Here is a 22,562-nt window from a genome sequence, read left to right as displayed (position 1 = left end):
TCAATGCTCTAATTGAGCATTTTTGGCCAGTGTACTAAAACATTTTCTGCTAATCACTATTCTGTGAATCCTTAACTTGGATGGACTAGAAGGAGAAAGTGTGTGAGGTTAGTTTGAAAAAGCCATTGCTATGAAAATCAACTAGGTGGTTGGTAAGTTTGCAGCATGTTATCCCAGGTTGCTGCTAGGATGTGTTGGTAGGCCATTGATGTGGTACCCCTGGTGGTTGCTTGGTATTGTTGGCCATTGCTATGTTAACCTAAGGATGTGGTTGCTAAGGTGTTGCTAGGTGCTTGCTATTGTATCCCAGGCAGTTGCAAATATATTCTAGTATGTATGTGAATCTGAATATGCCTTCTGAGCGGCAGTGTGGGGGATGTTTTCTGACATAATTTGTGGCAGTTAGATTTGAGGTCGAGTCTTTGTTAAGCCAGCTTAATTGAACATTTTCCACAGTGCTTCTGATGCTATTACAAAGCCTTACCAAGCCTGTAGCTGCTAATTAACTGGCAAATTATAACCACATTTCAGGTAAACTGTGGAAATGGGAAGGAAATTAATTACCAACTATTGGCTTGAGATGTTAGTTACTAGCTTTTAGCTTCATAAGTGCATCATAATGGACCCCAAAACTGTAGTGATAAATATTATGATTTATAACCCACAGATGAATGGGTTATCTGTGAAATACTCGATCACACTGGGTGCTATGCCACAGGGGAGGCTTCAGCAACAAGGCACCCTAAAATCTTCATCAGGCCCCTCATATAGCTGCTGACAATTGTATGCCAATAAAATATCCACTTTCTTAGGAACATGCCTCAAAAACGTGCTTCCATCAACACAAAACAAACGGAACTGATGTCCATTTATCTCCCTTTTATTCAGAATGCAGCTGATCCTTGGTTTTAGATCTTTCACAACCTCCAACATGATATTCATTATTTATAATGTTAAAAAAATTAACTTTGTTGAGACAACGGCATAAATAAGCAAATTACATTAAATGAATAAAGAATGGCAAAGAAATTTGCATATGGAGGAATTGTTAATTTGCAATGCATTAGGAATTTGCATCTAATGAATAAGCAGCTGCTAGATTCATAAGGGCTGGGTTCAGTTCCCCGGCCAGATAACCAGAGTCCTTTCTTTGTGGAGTTTGCATGTTCTCTTCATGCTTGCGTGGGCCTTCTCCGGGTGCTCCGGTGTCCTCCCACAGGCAAAAGACATGCTGTCAGGTGAATTGGAGATGCTAAATCCCCAGTGAATGAGTGTGTCAGTTTTTTTGATTATGTTTGAAAATGCACCTAGAATTTTATTTAGATCAACACATGAGTGTGCAATTCATTATTGCTACAATAGGATTAACGATTTTTTTTATCCTTTCAAAACCAATGCATTGGTTTGCCATATTCAGATGTTTGCTTCATGTTGTATTTTTACATTCCTTGCTAAGATGCAGGCGGACAGTGGCGTTGTGTTGCTGTCACTGCTCACCAGACCGCCCACAGAGAAGAAAGGGGAAAAAAAAAAAAAAAAAAAAAAACACCTAGGTGTTTCAGACAGGCTGCTGATGCCTTCTCCCCAGCTTTGTATGCCTGAGGCAGCCTGTTAAAAATAATAATAATAAAATGAAAAAACAGCAAAAAAACAAAAACATCAATACCAATCACACCCAGCGAATTAACAAATGACTGGTTCCAGTACCGGGAAACATCACTGAGGCAGAAAAATTGGACTGAGATGTAATGAATGTTTAGTTATATATGACAAATTGTCTATAGCTGTTGTTCTGAAGTGTAAAGCAGTTAAAATAGATGTATTTACTTGCTCTGGAGATGAGTATGCTGTGGCATGGATGCTAGTTGGTATTCTCTCAGATGTTCATGTGAAGGTATCAAAGACAGAAGGAGTCCCCTGCCTTGTGCAAGCTCTAATCAAAGGGTCGTAAACCGCTGCTGCTAAACTAAATCCATCACACATGCTCACTCGGGTGCAAGGAGGTAACCATTTCCATATCAAAGTGCTGGGACAGGCGGGAACATCCTTACATGAGTTTGGAGTGTAGCCAGCCTTCAACAGCATCTCGCAGCAGTGATGACTGAGAGATTCCCCCGCCCTCAGTCATCCGAATGATAATTATATTGAAAGATAACAATATTGTTGCGCTGTTGGCGTGGCGTAATTTGCTATGTTATTGGGAGCAAACAGTGTGTCACTGCAATGTTGACAAGTGTGTTCTCCAATTGAAAGAGGTGGGAAGAGCAACCAAAAGTAATGCTGAAGTGAATGTATAGTAAGTGATACTTTATTAATCCCACAAACGGGGAAATTCCACCTCTGCATTTAACCCATCCGTGAAGTGAAACACCACATACACACAAGTGAATAGACACAGACACAGACACACACACACACACGAGGGCAGTGAGCACACTTGCCCAGAGCACACAGCCCTATCCACAGCGCCCAGGGAGCAGTTGGGGGTTAGGTGTCTTGCTCAAGGACACCTCAGGTCATGTGCTGTCGGCCCTGGGGATTGAACCAGCAACCTTCCGGTCACAGGGCCAGTTCCCTAACCTCCAGCCCATGACTGCCCCCACAAATGGAAAAACTGCAATGGGAGAAAAAAAAAAAAAAAAAAGACTTAAGTTATCAGTAACACTTTATTTGGATGGTTCACTGTAGATTCTTTGTAAATGTTCAGGATATATCCAATTAGCATTCAACTAAATATCCATTAAATTCAACTCAAGGTAAAACCTACATGTACTCCTAACCCTAAACATAGCGCTGTTAGTAATCACCAGAACAATTGTTAATGATTTCAGTCTCCGTAGAGCACCTATAGGGGACCATCCAAAAATAATGTGACCCAAATATCACAAATTAATTGTTGGCGATTGCACATTGCTGGTTGTTTTCAGTCCATTAACTCATCCTACAGCTTTCAGGATACCGACACTGACTGAACTGTAGCATGTGCAGTCTGATTGTGAGACGTGAGCTTGTATACAGTTAGACGTTTGATTACATTTAAGGTGTATTTTTCCCCACAGTAAGGAACGGTAGAACATTGAGGCCAAAAGTTTTCACACCTCTCATGTCACCTTGACAGAAGCACACTAGCAACCACCTGGAACACTATTGCAATCACCTAGCAGTACCCTTGCAAACATGACAACCACCTAGCAACTATCTAGAACTTATTTGAGATACAATATCAGCCTCTTAGCAACACCCTAGCAACCACCTGACACACCATAGCATCCACCTATCAACATACCATTAGGAAGACCATAGAGGTTCCTGGCTAATTCACTCATTTACCGTATACTGACTGTTGCTAAGCACTGCAAGTGAACTGAAAAAATGTGGTTGGAGTTCTACACTTACTATCCCTTGCTTATTATTTCAGCATTAATTGATGCCCTGTATCTCTCCACCTTAAGTGATGAGCTTTACTATTAATTTTATGATGAAGTCATGATTGAAACATGGATCGTTACTGCTACTGCTCATTTCTGTTGGCCCTCAAGTCAAGAGGAAAATATTCCACCTAACTTGGACGGATAAAGGGGGATTTAGAAAAGTGGAACTGAAGAAATGTTGGAGATAAAGCCAGAGAGGCCAGGTTGAGATGGTTTGGACATGTGTTGAGGAGGAATAGTGGATATATTGGGCAAAGAATGTTGGAGAAGGAGCTGCCGGGTAGAAGGAGAAGAGGTCGACCTCAGAGAAGGTTTATGGATGTAGTGAAGGTGGACATGGAGATGGTTGGTGTGAAAGTAGAGGAGGCAGTGGATAGGGCAAGATGGAGGCAGATGATCCGCTGTGGCGACCCCTAAAGGGAGCAGCCGAAAGAAGAAGAAGAACTAAAGAAATGTAGGTTTCTTTCATCACAAATGTACCACGCCTCAGCGTAGATGAAAGTGTTATCATTTGGAAATACATATGCAAAAACAAACATTCACTTAACTACATGTAACTAAATAGATGAACCAGTGATGAACCGTGACAATCACAGCTAGGCTTTCCATTCAGGTCAGAAATATCAAAACTTGGACAAAAACGAGGAAAGAAACATTTCTATTGGGCTCCTAATGCTAATATCTCCTAACACACCTTCACATGGATTCTGGTAGTATTTTAGCGCCGAGTTAAGACAAACATTAAAGTCAAGTTAGTTTTACACTGTACTCATACAGATTTGATAGGTGGGGTGGGATAGGTGGGTTGGAGGTTGTTCAATTTGACTTCCAAATTTCCCAACAGTAGTGGGGCTTGTAATGACATGAGAAGGCCTACAGCTTGTAAATATACACCTCAATAGACCAACGAATGTGTTTTTATTAAAAGGGCAAGTTTAATTGGACAGTAAATGTACACTTTTAGAAACACAGTGGATACTGTTTGATAGAAACGTGGATAAAATTTAAACTTGTTATGAATAAAATAACAAGGCCCATGGCCTCTAGCAGAGCTCTCTGTATAAACTATGCATTAAAACCTTTTCTTTATTTGGAAAGAGTGTTTGTATGTACTGTATTGTGTTGCTGCTCTTGTGATCCGAGTCAGAGCAAAGCTAATTGAAGCAAATTACTCACCATCCTTCAGCCGTGTAGCGGCATCCATTTGTATGTATTTTCCATCTAAGATCATTAATGTCAGCAGTTTAGCATGCCTTGCAGCTTATTTTGGGAGTACACAGCTTTGGATTTAACAAAATCTTCATTTAATCCTGCAGTATCCCGATATTTCAGCTTTGTTTTAGGAGTCCCTTCCTCTAAATTGTCATTTGTCAGATATTTTGTTGGCACATCTGAACAGGCAACGTTAAAGACCTTTTCTTGTACATTAATGTAGCAGTACCCTTTATAATCCATGCTTTATATTTACATTGGTTATGAAACTACCACTTGGAGCAAATACAGGGGAATTTAGAAAAAGTGGAACTCAAGAATAAGTTTCTTTCGTCACAAATATCATCATGCTTGAGAATAGACAAAAGCATTATCACTTGAAAAAGCATAGAAATACAATTCCAAACAAACATGAAAAAACATACTGAAAAATATCGGCATGTTAGACTTGAAATGGCCAAAGAATAGAGGGTTAAATTGCCTCTGTTATGTAAAAGAAAGGTGCCAGATGAAAAACGTAGTTTAATAAATGTAACTCCTAACCCCACTGTCCTGTACTGGACCACGTCATATCTGGTCCCCCTTTGCAGGCTGTACGTCATAGGGTGTTATATAGTGCAATATATTGTATGTGTTGAATACTGTGATGGCCAGTCACTCACTCACTCTCTCGCTCTGTCTCCCTGTCCCCATTTACTTACTGTGACCGTGTCAGATCCTGCCTTTTACACGCATGAATGCGCTTCTCTCTCTCTCTGCGGCATGTGGCGTTAGGGCCGAGTCGATGGCACCCTCCAGCCTCCATTTCCCTCTCATCTCCACAGGAGCTCTCTGTTATTGAAAGCTCCAGCAGTTGCATCATGCTCCGAATGAGGCACGATGTGTTTCAAATTCCAGGCAGTTCAGTCAAATGCGGTCTCAGATTTTTCAGCATTCACAATCAAAGGAAAAGGTGAGGCCCCTGCATTTTGCTTAGAAGTTGGATATTAGTCACATTGCGGCTCTGTAAGAAAGCTTTCACCTGTCCGCATGTTCCAAACCAACTAGCATCAAGTGCAATCCAAGCTATTCTGTCATCAAAGAGGAGAATTCCGGGCAGGGAAAATTTCAACAGAAGGCAAGATGTCAATATAAGTGAACACGTGGGAGATGAATGAAGAAGAACTCTGACAAAAGGTTGGAATTCTTTCTGCTCCCGATATACATAAAAACATAAAACACTGTCGTTCAGAAGTTTGTAGGCACTTCTTTTTCCACCGTTTCTTCTGAAATCGAGCACATTAAATTTTTCACGCAGACTTTACAATAGATGTTGGAACATTGCTGTGAGGATTTGAGGGCAGGTCAAGTGATGTTAGCTGAGCACAGTAACAATCACAAATGCCACTCCAACCCCTCCCAAAAGGTATTTGGTAGTGTCCAAATGATGCTGTGCCCTGTGTTGCTGTCTAAAAGCTAGAATCACACTGCTGAGTGTTTTATTGGCTTCTCAAGTGAACAAGAATCAGAAATTATAATTCACGATTTTAAGTGAAGGCCTGAGTATTATGAAATGAGACTGTTAGACTGAACTTTTGAAAACAAATAGGTGTTTGTTTAAAAAAAAGTTTGACTTTTTAAAAAGTATTTAAGATGCAATTTGATAGCAGTAATGCTCATAGTGTAATGTTGTGGAGCGATGAGGAGGTGGACACATGTGGAGATTTATTAGGGGCAAATCCAGATTTGAGATCAGAACAGTGCAGGGTGAAGTAGCCAATATGGAGATATTGGGGTACAGACATGATAAACAACACAGAATAAAACAGACAATACACTTCAAACAAAGACCAGCAACAAACCAGGACAAACACGGAGCTTAAATATAACAGGGATAACGAGGGACAGGTGGATAAACAGCTGGTAACAATCAGGGGCAGGGTCTGGAATCAAGGGGGCTGGACCAGGAAGAAAAACAAAAACACATGTGGACAGGACTGGGAGGGGCCAATCGTGACACTGAGGATATTGTTGATTACAGTAATGTACTGCCAGTATATGTCTGTCAATCTACTCTAGTTGCTTACAAGGAGAAACTACCCATCAAACTTAAAATTAATTCTGTACAACCCCATTTCCATAAAAGTTGGGACACTGTGCAACATGCAAATAAAAACAATATGCAATGATGATCAAATCCTTTAAACCCTATATTTAAGTGAAAGTAGCACAAAGACAACATATAAAATTTTGAAAGTGATTTGATGTCAACAGCGCATTCCAAAAAAGTTTGGACGGGGGGCATGTTTACCACTGTGTTTCATCACCTCTCCTTTTATCCACACTCTGTAAGCATTTGGCAATTGAGGAGACACTGTTGTAGTTGTGAAAGTGAAATGCGCTCAGATTTTTTTGGTATTGGATTTTAGCCGCTCAACAGCTCTGGGTCTCCTTTGTCATACTTTTATTTTAAAATGCGCCAAATGTTATCAGTGGGTGACAGATCTGGACCACAGGCCAGTTTAAACACACAGATTATTTTAATAAGGAGCCATGCTGCTGTAATACATGCAGAATGTGGTTTGACAGTCTTCCTGAAATGAAGGCCTTCCCAGAAAAAGACGTTGTCTGGATGGCAGCATTTGCCCACACATACACACACACACCCTTGCTATGTGCACTAATACACCCCTATACCATCATGGATACTGGCTTTTGAACTGTGCACTGTTAACAGGCTGATTTGTCTTTATTCCGGAGAGCTGGTTTCCAAAAAGAATTTCAAATATCGATTCATCGGACTGCAGAACACTTTTCCACTTCCCCTCAGGCCAGTTTAAATAAGCTCAGGCCCAGAGAAGGTGTCAGCATTACTGGATCCGGTTTATATTTGGTTTCTTCTTTGTTTTAGAGTATTAACTAACATTTGTGGATGCAGAGGCAAACCGACAGCGGTTTCCAGAAGTGTTCCCAAGCCCATGCAATAAATTCCTCTACAGAATCATGTCTGTTTTTATTGGGTCTGAAGAACATGGCCCACAAATATTGTTTTTTGGCCTTGTCCCTTACATGCAGAAATTCTTTTAAATTATATCATGTACTGTAGTTTATCAGAAGCAAAAGTTCTTTGCTATTTTACATTGAGAGATGTTGTTGTTGAATTGTTGCGCTTATTTGATCATGCAGTCTTTCACTGAGTGGTGAAACCTCATTTTTACTTCTGAAAGACTCGGAGATGCTCATTTTATACCCAATTATGTTACTAACCCTAACTTTACCAGCCTTTTGTTGCCCCCATACCAACTTTTCTGGAACATGTTGCCAGCATCAAACCTAAAATCATTAAATCATTAAACCTAAAGCCTTAAATCATTTACACCTCATTGCATTTCATTTTTATTTACATTTTGCACAGCATCCTTTTTTGGAAATGCGCTTCTAAAAGAAAAGGCTATATTTAGAACCCTGACAACCTAAAGAACTTTAATGTATACATGGTTCTTGACTATAATGGAAAACCTGTATATTTTAAAGTAACCTTTTAAAAATGGTTCTGTGTAGCACAAAAATGGTTTTATTGTTTTAAGTCAGAGTTCGTAGAGCTCCATTGTTCTGTGTAACCTTTTTGCTAAGGGTAAAGTGCACAATAGTGAAAAAAAAAACCGTTGCATCCAGAGCACACAAGCCACCAAATATCAACAAACACAAACATTAGGATGGTGTGTCTTGTGCTGTGGAATTGTTGGGATACTCTAGAATTGTCTAGATTGCTCTGCACTCTTAAAAATAAGGTTCTTCAGTGGTTATTTAGAAAAGACAATGGTTCTACATGGAACCATAACCACACAAAGAACCATGGGTATGCATGCAGTGCTCTTCACATCATGAAATCATTCTTCAAATGAATGGAGAGTGTGTTGTATATTAGTTCCATACAGTTATTTTAGTGCTATATAAAACTTTGTGTTGTGAAAAGAAGAACATTCTAGCAAGCGTGGCCTGTACAGAAAGAGTCTGCAGTGGCTCACTGTGTTTCCACTGTGTGCAGAAAGCTGCTGGAGTTATTTTAACAGTCTATTGTGGCCGGAGCTCTTTTCTATGCTGTGGTCTGCTGGGGAGGAGTGTCCCTGGAGAGGACACCAAATGCCTCAGTAAACAGATCAGAAAAGCCAGTACCATCAAAGGACTGACTGGACTCTCTTGGGGGGGGCAGTGACAGAAGAGGATGGCAGCTAAACTTGAGAATATTTTAAACACGCCTCCCCATCCACTCTAATGATGTAATATTCAGGAGCATGTTTAGCTATTGGCTCATTTTCTCAAGAGGTTCTAAGAGACACTGTTGAGGGTCCTTTCTGCTGCTATTACAGTCCACAATGCTTCTTCCCAGTAAGCCATGTTAATACCGACTTTTCAGAATAAAACGAGGTTTACAAGAATTCTCAATCTCGTTTTATTTAATGGGTACCTACATAGGGGTGTCATGCATAAGCATTTAATAACTACTTATAAAGCAGTAATTAAAACACTTATAAACAGTGTGTCAGTAATTTCAGGATATTATTAATGATTGCCAATAATAATAATAATAATAATAATAATAATAATAATAATAATAATAAGATCAATAATTAGAATATGAATCATACATGTATAAATAAAGTGATTATAGTGTTTGTACCTGATGATGTTAGTGACTGTTGTTAACAGTAGGGGTCTTAAATTAAGACATTTGTTCCATTTATAACACTGTTATAAAGCATGTTATAAAACATGAGAGGCCCAAGTAAGAATCATATCAGTTAAAATATTGTTAATAAATCATACAATAACATTCAGTTTATACAGCATTTTGAATCATCATCATCATCATCATCATCATCATCATCATAAAAGCTGTTTAGAAAAGTTTTAGCACTGCTTTATAAAATGTTATTTACTAATTATGCACAAGTTATGAAGTCTATGTAGGCTGCCTTTAACATTAAATTTAATTTATTTCTTCTAAAGTCAGAAATGTTACTCCATTAACTTTGATTAAAAGTTGACATTTTGCTACTTCTCATGAAAAGTTACAGTTCTGGACATACAAGGTTAAATTTGTTGTGATTAGAGTTTGTGTTACTGGTGACTGTTGGTTCAGTGCCTTGACCTTTAATTGAATCCAGTCTGAATAGCATGCATTTATTTTTTTCTTCTGGTCTGCAGCCGCTGGACTATGAAAATAGAAAGGCCTACAGTTTTAAAGTGGAGGCATCCAACCCTCACCTGGACTCACGCTTCCTGCACCTGGGCCCCTATAAGGACTCAGCCACAGTTAAGGTCAGTGTGATGGACGTAGACGAACCACCGCTCTTTAGCAGGTCCTCCTACAACATGGAGACATACGAGGACACACCCATGGGCATCGTTATTGGAGCGGTGACTGCAGAGGATCTGGACATAGGGGACAGTCCAATCAGGTAAGAAACCATATAAAACAACCTAAAATTTACTTTTTTTGAGGACTGACAATATACTGTTTTAAATTTAAAATGAATACTTATTCTAATAAAGTAGGCGGTTTGGGTTGACCTGTGAACAGCACATCCATTTCCAAGTAGTGAACGTACCACAAAATTAGGTGCTCGTCTTTTACTTTGTGAACGAAAGATTATAATCCTAATTCTGATTGGCTTAATGAAATAAAATATTAAATATGTCATGTCTTTTGTACCTGCCACATTTTAGGTTTTTACTTTTTTCCCCCTCAATATATTAAGCAATGTATGCCCCCGGGGCAGTTGTGGGCTGGAGGTTGGGGAACCAACCTTCCTACCGAAAGGTCACGCATTCGAACCCCTGAGCTGACAGTATGTTACTGAGATGCCCTTGAGCAAGACACCTAACCCTCAACTGCTCCCCGGGTCCTGCGGATAGGGTTGCCCACCACTTCAGGCAAGCATGCTCAGTACCCCCACTAGTGTGTCTTCACTAGTGTGTATATGGTGTTTACTGCACGGATGGGTTAGATTATGGTGAAATTTTCCCCATGGTGGGAGTAATAAGAATCACTTCATCTTAATTAAATATTATAGAAAATAAACAGTAAGAGTGCAGAAATGTGTTCTCTTAAAAAAAAAAGGCAATGGCTGTAGAGCATCATGGTCAAGCCATATGAAAAAGTTTACTTCTTACTTTGCCACAAAACAGAAAATGGAAACTTAAGATCACATTTGACCAACAGACGATTTGATCAGACGCTGAACACGAAACTACACTAAATTCCAAAAGTGTCTTCACCACTGAGCAGCTTTCCATTCGGTAGCTGTAACGGAAAAACACCTAAACAATCTGGTTTACAAATTAGTTCTATAAAGATGCTTTACAGACTGGCTGGAACAAACAACATTAATACCAATCTGGCAAAACCTGACAAAACTGAGCTAAACTTGATATTGTGACAGTTTTACAGCTCAGGCTGTACTTCAGAAAGTGAGGATTACAGCCGGCTGTGCAGTTTTCTACTCTGACGTAGCAACAAGCTGCTTGTTAAGGAACTATAATTTGGCAGAAGGAACTGCGACCATTAAAACATTAATGGACATTCACAGCCTAATTTATTAAATTATCTATTTAACTGCTATATAAGGTGATACAACCTCGACTGTTCTGTGTTGTGAATATTAGTGTTGTATCATGTTCTATTGCTTAAATATTCACCTACACAAACTCAGAAAAGCATACCTGCATGTAAACAAACAAACAAACAAACAAACAAAACAAACAAACATACATTCAAGCACACATACATACATCCTATATCTGTGCATGTGTGCACACAGGCGTATGCACATATAGACCTCAGAGGGGGCTTAAACCCCTGCCCTCTTGGTCAACTTTTTTTATATAACCTCTGCTAGATCCATTTGTGTGGCTTCGGTCACCCTTATACGGTCCACTCTGGATTTGGTCTCAGTCGACTTCGACCTGTAATGCATAGACGCAGCACTGGAAACCCTGCCAGTGAAGCTTCAATAATATCTTTATGAGACAATCACGGTAGCTACGTTACATTCTGTAGTTTGGTTATTTAATGACTTAACACAATGTTAGCAGAGACATTAACATTCCAGGAGGCTACATTTTCATTTTTAAAAGAAATCTGCTGGGATATTTTTTTTCCACACCGCCAAAGTTTAGTTTTAAAAATTGGTTGCACTTTATGCTTTTTAAGATTCACATAATCCCAAGCCCACACTTTAGCTTCATTACAGCTTCCATTCCTTTCTAAAAGATTTGATTTAATTTTTTCAAAGAAATCTGCAGGGATTTTTTCCATACCTCAAAAGTTTAGTATTAGAAGTTGGCTGCACTTTCTGCTTTTTGTGATCCCAATAATCAGTGAAAATTTCTTAGGGCTGATGCACAAAATTCATTAAGTCTGGCTTTATTAGATCTTGGTGCATTATGAATACTGTGTTGGCCTCTTGGGCACAGTTTTAAACTGGTCCAAATCATGTTTAGGTAATAGGCAGTTAATGGTTTTAATGGGAAATCGTTAATCAAAAAGCTTTCATGTGGAGTCCCTCAAGGTTCAGTTATCGGGCCTTTGCTTTTCTCTTTTTACATGCTACCTCTAGGTGATGTTATTAGGAAACATAATATAATTTCATAGCTATGCTGATGACACCCAGTTGTACATTTCCATTCTTTCTGATGATCAGTACTCTGTAGACAGGCTGGCCAGCTGTGTGTCATTTATCAGCGGATGTCGCAAAAGTTTCTGCAATTAAATTGCAAAAAAAAAAAAAAAAAGAAAAAAAAAAAAAGATAGTTGGTACAGAAACTCAGAGAAAGCTGCTTTATGAGAAAGGAGGTTCTTCAGCTTCATATAACAAACTCGAAGTACGAACCCTGGGTGTGATCTTAGACTCTGAGCTCTGTTTTATCCCGCATTTAAGCACAGTCACTAAAGTAGCTTTAAATAATTTAAGAAATATCACTGAAGTTCAGAAGTAATGCAGATAAACTCGCTCATGCATTTGTTACACGCACAGTTGATCACTAATGATCTTCTTACTGGACTTCCTCAGAAAACAGTACGCCCCTTACAAGTCGTACAACATGCAGCAGCATCCTAACAAAAACAAGACAGGGATCAGATCACTGCCGTTTTAGAAGAACTGCATTGGCTACCTGTATCAATTTTAAAGTTCTCCTAGTTTTTAAAGGACCTTAAAGCACCACTTCCATCACAGAGTGCCTCTGTTTAAGTTCCAGCATATGATCTAAAATCTGCAGATAGTGACCTTCTACAAAAGCCTTCTGCAAAATACAGAAAACATGGAGAGGCCAGTTCAGTTATTCTGCTTCTAAACTCAGTTCACCTTTTCTTAGACAGTCAAGAAGAATTAAGAAGCAGCTAAAATGCATCTTTAAATTAGCATTTAATTAAAACTCTACATAAAGGTATTTGTCTTAATTTGATGTGCGACATCTATGATTCTAAATTAATGCATATAATTTCTTGTATTACTATTAAACGTTCTCCTGTCACGAAAAGTGCTATATAAATAAAAATTGTTATTATTCTTAACAGCTACACGTCCTTTCAGACCCATAGCGCAGAGTTGTCATCTCAGTGGAAGGATGGACAGAAACACCTGTGGATGTTTTCAGATCTGAAGCAGCTTGATTTTCTTCTCTCCATCAAAGATGAAAGCTTGTTTATCTGAAAGAGGCAGTTCTGGTGGTCTACCAGATCCTGCACAGTTGTGAAGACCCTGTGTTTTAATTTGTTTTCGAACTCCTGGTTTGGAAGCTCCTGTTTAACTTCTTGACTGTTTTGCATGGAAATGTAATGACTGAAGGGTCTGACTTTTGTAAAACTTTGACCATGCACATATTTATTCTTCAAAGAAATGCCTCAATAAGCTTGTACATGCACATTCATAAAGGCAGAAAGAGAGATTTTAACCTTTCCTGGCATTTAAAGCTGCATGTGGTTCATGGGTGTTTGTTCTGAACACGTTCTCCTCTGACTGAATCAGCTCTGACAAACTTCTACTTCAGTTTGTTGCTGGCAAGTGGATTTATTGTGGCATGGAAATTTTCTTCTCCAGGTGAGCAGCTATAAGAGTGGAGGAAGGGACGGTGTGGACATGAGGAGTGCGATGTAGGACGTCACACACACACACACACACACACACACACACACACACACGCACACACACACACGTCATCTTTTGAAAAGCGTTTGTTTTTGGATGAATATTTCATAAAGAGGGGCTTTGTTTAGCATTAAACTCTGGAGACTTGCATGTCTTTAAATATTTCACCACCACACATTAGCTATTATTCTGCTGGTGGTTGGATTACAATAGCACACCAGTGTGACGCATGGAACATACTGACCCAACAGTAATCCATGAATAAAGGATGATGGTTTAAAACAAGCTGGCACAAAATGTGCTTTTGTTCCGTGTTTACAGTTCTCAGCAAACTCTCCCGTGAAAATGATTGAAGATGACTGGGAGGCATATACGGCCGTCACGACTCCTCGATTAAAGAAAGTAATCAATTTAGGCTGTCACAATAGACCACTGAAGTCATATGTCATTCTTTTGTCTGCATCATGCCCATGTTTGGAACTCTGGTTCAAAGCAGTTCTTCTTTATGATGAAAAAGGTGGTTTTAAAAATCGCTGCTATTGAGTTCAAGATACAGTACATTTACGGCATTTGGCAGACGCTGTTAACCAGAGTGACTTAAAACTAGATCACTTTACACAGGTAGGTGAAGGTAGTGTTGGGAGTCTAGCCCAAGGACTCTTATTGGTATAGTGTAGGGTGCTTACCCAGGTGGGGATTGAAGCCCACTACACTATAGCAGCCACATACATGTATGTACTGTATATGAATATTCAGCTGTTTGGATATTTGTTAATTGGGTTGGGATTTAAATTTTGGGATTTTAGACTATTAGTAAAAGCAAACCTCACAATATTATAGCATTCAGGATTACTGGGAGAAACTCCGATGACTTGGTCATGATCTATAATGCAACTCAACATGTCCTTTTATGAATGAACCTAAAACAGCCCAGTGTGAACATTTCTCCTTAAAAGAATAAATAAATAAAAATAAAACTACTTATGACGGAGCCTGACAACACCACTTTTTTCAGCATATTCTTCTATATTTATACTTTTTAATTGCATTTTTAAAATGGGGAAATTTGTACTCTCTCAGCTTGAGCCCCCGACACCCTGCTCAGTCACAGTAGTTAGTGCTCACTCATAATGCTCGACAGCGTGCATTCCCAGGGCAGCCAAGTAGAACCATTGCCTTTACTAAAGAACCTTAGAAGAATCTTTAAGTGTGCAGTACTGTGCTAAAACGGTCTTAGGCAGTCATGACACCGTTTTAAAAGGAGTTCTCTGTTGTGTGTTTTTGCCAAGAAACTTGAGAACAAAAGTATCTCAGATTTCAAGTAAAAAAAAAAAAAAAAAAAAAAGTTAATCATTGGTGGAATTGAGAAAATCCTTCAGCAGCTCATTTGATTTATTTTAATGAAGGATGATTAGACAAAGTAGAAACTGGATGATTTGTACCGTGAATGTATTCTGTATTTGTTTATTTGTATTTTTTCTGACATTAGGGTACTGTCATCAAATACAAAGAGCTTTGTCGGGTATACAGTGCTGAATATAAATCAGATTAAACACACACACACACACACACACACACACACACACACACACACACACACTCTAAGCCGCTTCTCCCTCAGGGTCGCTGTGGGGTGCTGGAGCCTATCCCAGCGGTCATCGGGCTGAAGGCAGGATATACCCTGGACAGGACAAGCAAAATAGGATGAACTTTGTTTTATTTTGATTATGCAATCTGATGTCAAAATAATAGACAAATTATTCAGGCATCACTAATTATTAATGACAGCTTTAGCTGTTAAACATCTGAGACCGAAACGGTCATAGGCGTTTTAGAACGTTTGGTCAGTGCTGCCGAGATAGCAATGCAGTTAGGCTGGGTCCCATCATCTCTTATCTGGTCCGTTTTCTTATTTCTGCTGTGCAGGTATTCCATTGAGTGGAGGAAGGATGATGAAAATTACTTTGACATCGACCCTGTCGAGGGCACCATCACCACCAGCGAAGCCCTGGACCGAGAGCGAACGGCCAAACATAACATTACTGTTGTTGCGACTAAAGTTAGTAAGTATGAGACCTCTGAGAGAAACTGATAGCATGAGATGAGAAATAAGGCCAGTGCAGCAGTAAGTCGGCTGCTGAGCTATATTGCTTTGAAAGCAATGACATTAAATCACTGTCAGCTGTTCACTTAAGCTAATGCTTAGCAGGGCATGATGTCACCATCTAGTGGACAAAAGTGGGGAATGCAGTGACAGAACCCATGGCATACACACTTATGCACAGTGGTGGATGAAGTACACAAATCATGTACCTGAGTTAAAGTAGAGACACCCAAGGTAAAATATTCCTCCAGTAAAAGTAGAAGTTCCTCCCTTTAGACCTCCACTTGAGTAAAAGTACTAAAGTATTTACCTTCAAAGGCACTTAAGTATAAAGTAAAAGTACTAAAAGAGTAATTCTGGCTCTGATGTCCTGTTATCATTTTTATAACCAGACTGGCTTCATGAACTCATTTCAGGTGAAAGTCCTCCAGCGTCTCTCTTGGTAAACCAGTCTTTTAATAGAACGTCATTAATTAGTGACGCTGACGTCTATTAAAATTATCATAAGCACAAAACACTGAAGGTAAACAGTTTCCATCAGGGAGAACCGAGTGGCTCTGAAATCACTTTTTACACACAAGCAAAGTTTCAGTTTCAGATTTATTTACAACTTAGTTCCAAGTTTAAGTTGAATAAAAACTGGCTTTAAACTCAGGATCACAGATGAGCTCCTTTACTATGTTGATCTGTAGGCCTCTGTTCATAAACATAAACCAGCCCAAACTAATTTACTATAAAATGAAATGGTGTTTGTAGAAATTCAGAAAAAAGCAGCGTCAGTCTCGACTGCATATGTGGACATATTTCTATATTGTGCTCTATTTACACAAAGTTAGGTTAGTTCATCATTTATGTTGAACAGACTCTCCCAAAGTTTGACGCTGCTGCGCTGACGTTGAACCGTGTGCTGCACTGGGTCGGTATGACCAACAGGTCAAAACCAGCTCTAAACAAAGTGACCGCTGGGCCCTGATTGGTGCTCTGGCTTTGCGCTTCTTTCGTTTTGACATGTTACGTTTTTATACACACAGAAACCAAAAGGAACCACAGATTTCTCAAAATGTAGGAGGAAAAAGTCGGATATTAGACTCTGAAATGTAGTGGAGTGAAAGGAAAAAAATGGAAATACTTCAGTAAAGTAATGACATGAAAAAACTACTTAAGTACAGTAACAAATTACATTAACTTAGTTACTGTCCACCACTGGTTATGCACAGTCCAGTGTGAACATTGACACCAGCTGTGAATTATCAGTTTTGCAAGTATTCTGCAGGTGCAGCTCCATTTAATTCAACGGTGTTTGGCAGCGTTTTAATGTAGACTCCAACAGAGTGGCTTTAATAGGTACTTCATTCAATGTGATCTGTAGTCAAGACCACACTAAAAACACACTGTTTGTACAAGCTCTGTACTAAACACCAATTCTAACTTTTGTCAGATGCAAAAGTTTTGGCACCCTCCTCAAAAAACATTTTATTGATTTTCTAAGTGGACATATGTCAACACGTTCTCTACAGAGAACACACTTTTCCACACTGTACTGGTTATTTTCTAAATCCAACATATTGGGGAAAGAAAATAAAACCTAATATATGGCCTGTGCAAAAGTTATAGCATATTTTGTATTGTATGTTAATCTTAGCAAGTTAATAAAAATTGAGAAGTTGTGCACTTTATCTAACGTTACCGTTATTAATTATCGCCCACCCCTAATTCTTCGGTGATATGAACTGGAGTTAGCTACTCACCAGCTTCTTATTGTAATTTTCCCGTTCCACATTAAATGGTTTATGGCTAATGAACATCAAAACAACATGAAACTAAAATCATTCTCTCATCATTTCTTAACAGAGGAACGACTCATACTTGTGGGTCTTGTCGGTCACCTCTATCGGCCCCCTATCTCAAAAAAAATCAGGACACCCTACCCCTGGCTTGAATGCACAATGTGGTAGGGGCAAGGAGTGAAATGGGATTGGGTCTTGGACTTTCGACTAAAACTGTTTAGCTTTAAGTGACCTTATACCTTAATCACATTTATTTTATTAAAACAAGTGTTTGATTTTGACGCCACCAGTACAACAATAACACCACCAAATCTTTACCAAATATCTTGGTAGCGACAATTTGGCTCAGATCAAGCAGAATCCAAGAACAGATAGCTAGAAAACACAGCTGTGAGCGGTTGCACACACATAAAATCATAATATTGTATTTTAAACACAAAAAGTTCATTCCTGCTAAAATGCATCCACCTATGCAGTAAAGTTCTGTGTGTATTGGTAGTGACTTGAAAATGTCAAGGAGAGCCAATAAAACCTGTTTAATTAAGAAATAAAGTCATGATAAATATATAAAGCTCTCAAGGGATGCCTTGGGATAAAAAAAAAAATCTTTACAGTATCCTTGTAAATATCTAAGGTCTGAATACTAATGAATAATAATGTTTGAATTAATTTGATATAATGATTCATATTTCAAATGACAAGAAAACCAAACATCTGGTCATTGGAGGTGTTTTAATAAGCAATAAAGATGTAGAAATGTTTTATTTCAATTGCCTACAAATTAAATGATGCATGTAGTACTGAACGTAAACAGCAGGTGTCACTGTTTAACACATGTACTCGATTGTGTTCAGGGTGTTCAGCTATGAGCTCTGTGTGTGTGTGTGTGTGTAGTTGTCAGTGTGTGTGTGTGTGTGTGTGTGTGAGAGAGAGAGAGAGCCTGATGCATGGACACTGCCTGCTTTGATCTTTCAGACAACCCCCTGCTGTACAGTCGAGTTAGTGTCACCATCAGCGTGCTGGATGTCAATGAATTCCCCCCAGAACTCTCCCACCCTTACGAGGCGTTTGTTTGTGAAGATGCAAAAGTAGGCCAGGTAAGTAGGTGAGAGAGAGAGAGAGAGAGAGAGAGAGAGAGAGAGAGAGAGAGAGAGAGAGAGAGAGGACAATGTAATTGGATGTGAGCATTTGCCGATGCTCCGGAGGCGATAATGAGCATTATGGGAAAGAGAACTGATAAAGAACCAGAGAGGATGAATTCAACTTTAAACAAAATATGAAATACTATTTATATATAATAAGTTAGTGTTAACACAGTAAAACAAAAGTACCCGCTGGACTCAAAGACACGTTTTTAAATGCATGGCTTAATATTGATACATAATTTAATATTCATATTGCATATGCTACTATATCATAGAGATCGCATTTACCATTGAAAACATAGGCTTTCTTAGAACATGTGACAAAGTATTAGTGGAATGTACAACCCCAATTCCAATGAAGTTGGGACGTTGTGTAAAACAAATAAAAACAGAATACAATGATTTGCAAATCCTTTTCAATCTATACTCAACTGAATACACTACAAAGACGAGATATTTAATGTTCAAACGGATAAACTTTATTGTTTTTTGTAAATATTCACTCATTTTGAATTTGATGCCTGCAACACGTTCCATAAAAGTTGGGACAGGGGCAACAAAAGACTGGGAAAGTTGAGGAATGCTCAAAAAACACCTGCTTGGTACATTCCACAGGTGAACAGGTTAATTGGAAACAGGTGAGTGTCATGATTGGGTATAAAGGGAGCATCCCTGAACAGTCTAATATATTAAATATGCAAATGAGTTGATTGTTATACAGAACAAAACAGAACAGCTGTGCTAACAAAGCCTACTTGTTAAACATTTAGACGTTTAGCTGCTAAGGTTTAGCAGTGAGCTGTTAGCTGAAGTAGGTAAATGATGTTGGTGTTTAAAACTACAGTGGTGTCAGAATTATATTATATTATATTCTAATATATTATATTCCACATCTGTCCAATGTGGTGTCTAGAATGAAGTAGCTTAGCATGCTACCACTACCACTAGCACAGGTTCATTCTGTCTCGCTGAAGCTTCACTGATGCAGGTTTTCAGGATAAAGCCTCAAATGTGCGCAGCTAAATTGTTCGTGGAGATTTTAATTTAAACTACTTTTAATCTATATCCTTGTTAGCACTAGAAGCTAGTTTGAACGTAAACACACAGGTTCATTTCAACTCACCGATGCTTCAGTGGCAAGTTCAGAGAATAAGGCTTCAAATCTGATCAAGTGAGCTTGTGTTTTTATGGGTTGTTCTAATTATTTTTGATTTACTGTCCTTGTTAGCACCAGAGGTTAATGTTATCTTACGCAAAAAAAAACAAAAAAAACTGCAGTTGTGGAAAGGGGCGGGGTTTAGAATATGATTGGGTGCACACAGTTTGTGTTATCATGAATATTCATAGATCTTCGCTTCCCCTTCTGGGTCAGGATACACCCTGGACAGGTTGCCAGTCCATCACAGGGCAGATAGACACATGCACTCACACATAGAGGAAATTTAGCATGTCTTTGGACTGTGGGGGGAAACCCACGCAGACACGGGGAGAACATGCAAACTCCACACAGAGAGGACCGTGGTCGCCCGGTCGGGGACTCGAACCCAGGCCCTCCTTGCTGTGAGGCAACAGTGCTACCCACCACCTAATCTTATTAAGTAGAATTTTGGAATTAACAATAATATATAAAACAGGAACATGTAAGCTATAAGCTATTACACTACAAAAGCAACATTTTCACTGTCTCTGTTTCATAGCATGCAAAACACCATCTGAGGATAATTCTAAGCCATTTCTACACAGCTTAAGTGTCCTGATGATTGGATAAATTGCCAAATCAGGAAAATATAATGCTTTCCAATGCCCCAACGGTCAACTATAGATGGCTCACAGAGCTCATCCATTGAAACAATGAAAAATGTCCATTTTTATTGTGTAAAGACCATGGACATCACATTAGACCTCACTCATTTACTCAAGCACGCTTAGCAGTTTGTGGTTTCTCCAGCAGGGGGAGTTAAAAGCATGCAAGTCATCAGCAGAATTTCACAAACACATTCAAAATGCAAGGTGAAATACCAACATGTGAGGACTTGCTCAGTATTATATTAATATATCATTTCTGTAATCTAAGAACAGCTCAGCCAGTTTGCATTTTACTAAAAATAAGCCCTAAAAAGCTTGAGTACATAATAAAACTTACACTACACTTATCTAATCACTAACACTGTCTATTAAAGATCTTCACCTCTTTTTGTTCACTGTATTTTATTACAAACTTTTTTTCAGCAGGTTTAGTGTTGTGTAGACTCTGTGTTGAGTTGTAGGTATTTTTCTACTTGCATTTGTTTTAGGTCTCAATGCATAGATAACTTCAGGTAGCAATTTAGAGCAAAGCTCTTTAAAATTATGTCGAGCTTTATTAACATGAGATATTCTGAAGTAATGACAAGCACTTTTGTAAGTCGCTCTGGATAAGAGCGTCTGCTAAATGCCATAAATGTAAATGTAAATGTAAAACTGGGATTTTAAAGGGTTCAATCAATTCATGCATACAAAATGCATTTAAAAAGTATATAAGCTAAAGATGTTGGTATTTAAAATTGCAAATTACTAGCAAAAACAGCATAGAAACTATGGTAGGTCTAAGTGATAATCAATAATGTTTATTTGTTAAAAAGAATAACTCATTAAGGAATTTTAGGCGTTGCTCAGGGTGTACGCCTGCCTACAGAGAGAGTGCCTCAGTGTGTGTGGATGTGACATGAAAATAAGAGACAGAGGGAGTGTTACCTGTGTGTGTGTGTATGTGTGTGTGCTGAGGCAGTGGTGCTGTTGTTCAGGGCTGTTGTGGGTAAAAGTGTGTGAAACGTACCTTGATCTTTCCTTTTCTTACTGAAAGAATGCTACTCTCGCAGAACTATGGGAGCTCCCCTCGAGCTTTCGCTTCACACAGCGCCGACAGCACACAAGAAGCTGCTTCGTTTCAATGAACTCCCAAAAAAGAAACCGTCTGACAGAGAGAAGAGGAAAAGTCCTCTCCATCTGGAAGCCGATTTTTTGAAAAGAAATAATAAAAAAGCTAAAATAATGCCACACATTCACTTTTGGTCTGCTTTGTGGCCATTAACACAACTGATTAACGTAAGCGCTATTGATTAAAATCTCCCAGAGATTTTTTATCTCTGTTTTTAGGCTTTGTACCTCAAAAACCAGCGAATGGACGGACGTGATATACATATCAGAACACTCAGCAGGACCCACCTTCTCTTGCCCACATGCACATAAGTCACCAAGTGGGATCGAGGGTCGGATTTCTTAAATGTTTTTTTCTAAACGTCATTCTTAAGAAAAAAGTTACAAGAAATTCTTTTTCTTTAAATAAAAACAAGTGGGATTTTGAAAATTTTATGTTCTTTAATCATTTTTTTTTAAGTTGTAGGAGTTAAAAAGATTAGCATCTAAATTTATCACGGACATTGCACAGCCTCTACTACTCATTAGACTCGGACTCGCATTAACACCAGTTCTTATTTGCCAAATATTTTAGTTTGAAGTTTTTTTTTTTCCTCCATTTTTTCCTCCACTTCCTCCAGATTAAACTAAATAACATAAATAAAAGTGAATAAAAGCTGAAAATATATTGTGCATTATTTATGGTACTGGGTAAAATGCAAGGTAGCCAACATAAGGAAATAATGAATTTTAAGAATTGCATTTAAGAACATCTTATGAACTTCTCAGTGTTAGTCTTAAGAACCTTCACAAGGTTTTTCTTAAGAAAGCTTTCATGAATCTGGCACCAGGTTACA

General features: G+C 38.7%; 1 protein-coding gene across 1 annotated transcript in view; it reads left to right on the top strand.

Moving 5' to 3' along the window:
* The window catches only part of cdh12a (cadherin 12, type 2a (N-cadherin 2)), a 105,852-nt gene that overhangs the window by 67,873 nt on the left and 15,417 nt on the right, over positions 1 to 22,562 (top strand). Inside the window, exons 7-9 of the mRNA XM_017705969.2 lie at positions 9,831 to 10,084; positions 15,701 to 15,837; positions 18,641 to 18,762. Of these exons, the coding sequence (XP_017561458.1) occupies positions 9,831 to 10,084; positions 15,701 to 15,837; positions 18,641 to 18,762 (513 nt within the window). The remainder of the gene's footprint in view (positions 1 to 9,830; positions 10,085 to 15,700; positions 15,838 to 18,640; positions 18,763 to 22,562) is intronic.

The sequence above is a fragment of the Pygocentrus nattereri genome, chromosome 19 (assembly GCF_015220715.1).
Source record: "Pygocentrus nattereri isolate fPygNat1 chromosome 19, fPygNat1.pri, whole genome shotgun sequence".
Classification (NCBI taxonomy): domain Eukaryota; kingdom Metazoa; phylum Chordata; class Actinopteri; order Characiformes; family Serrasalmidae; genus Pygocentrus; species Pygocentrus nattereri.
Note: the sequence above shows the minus strand (reverse complement) of the source record. Positions and strands in the feature narration are given on the sequence as shown.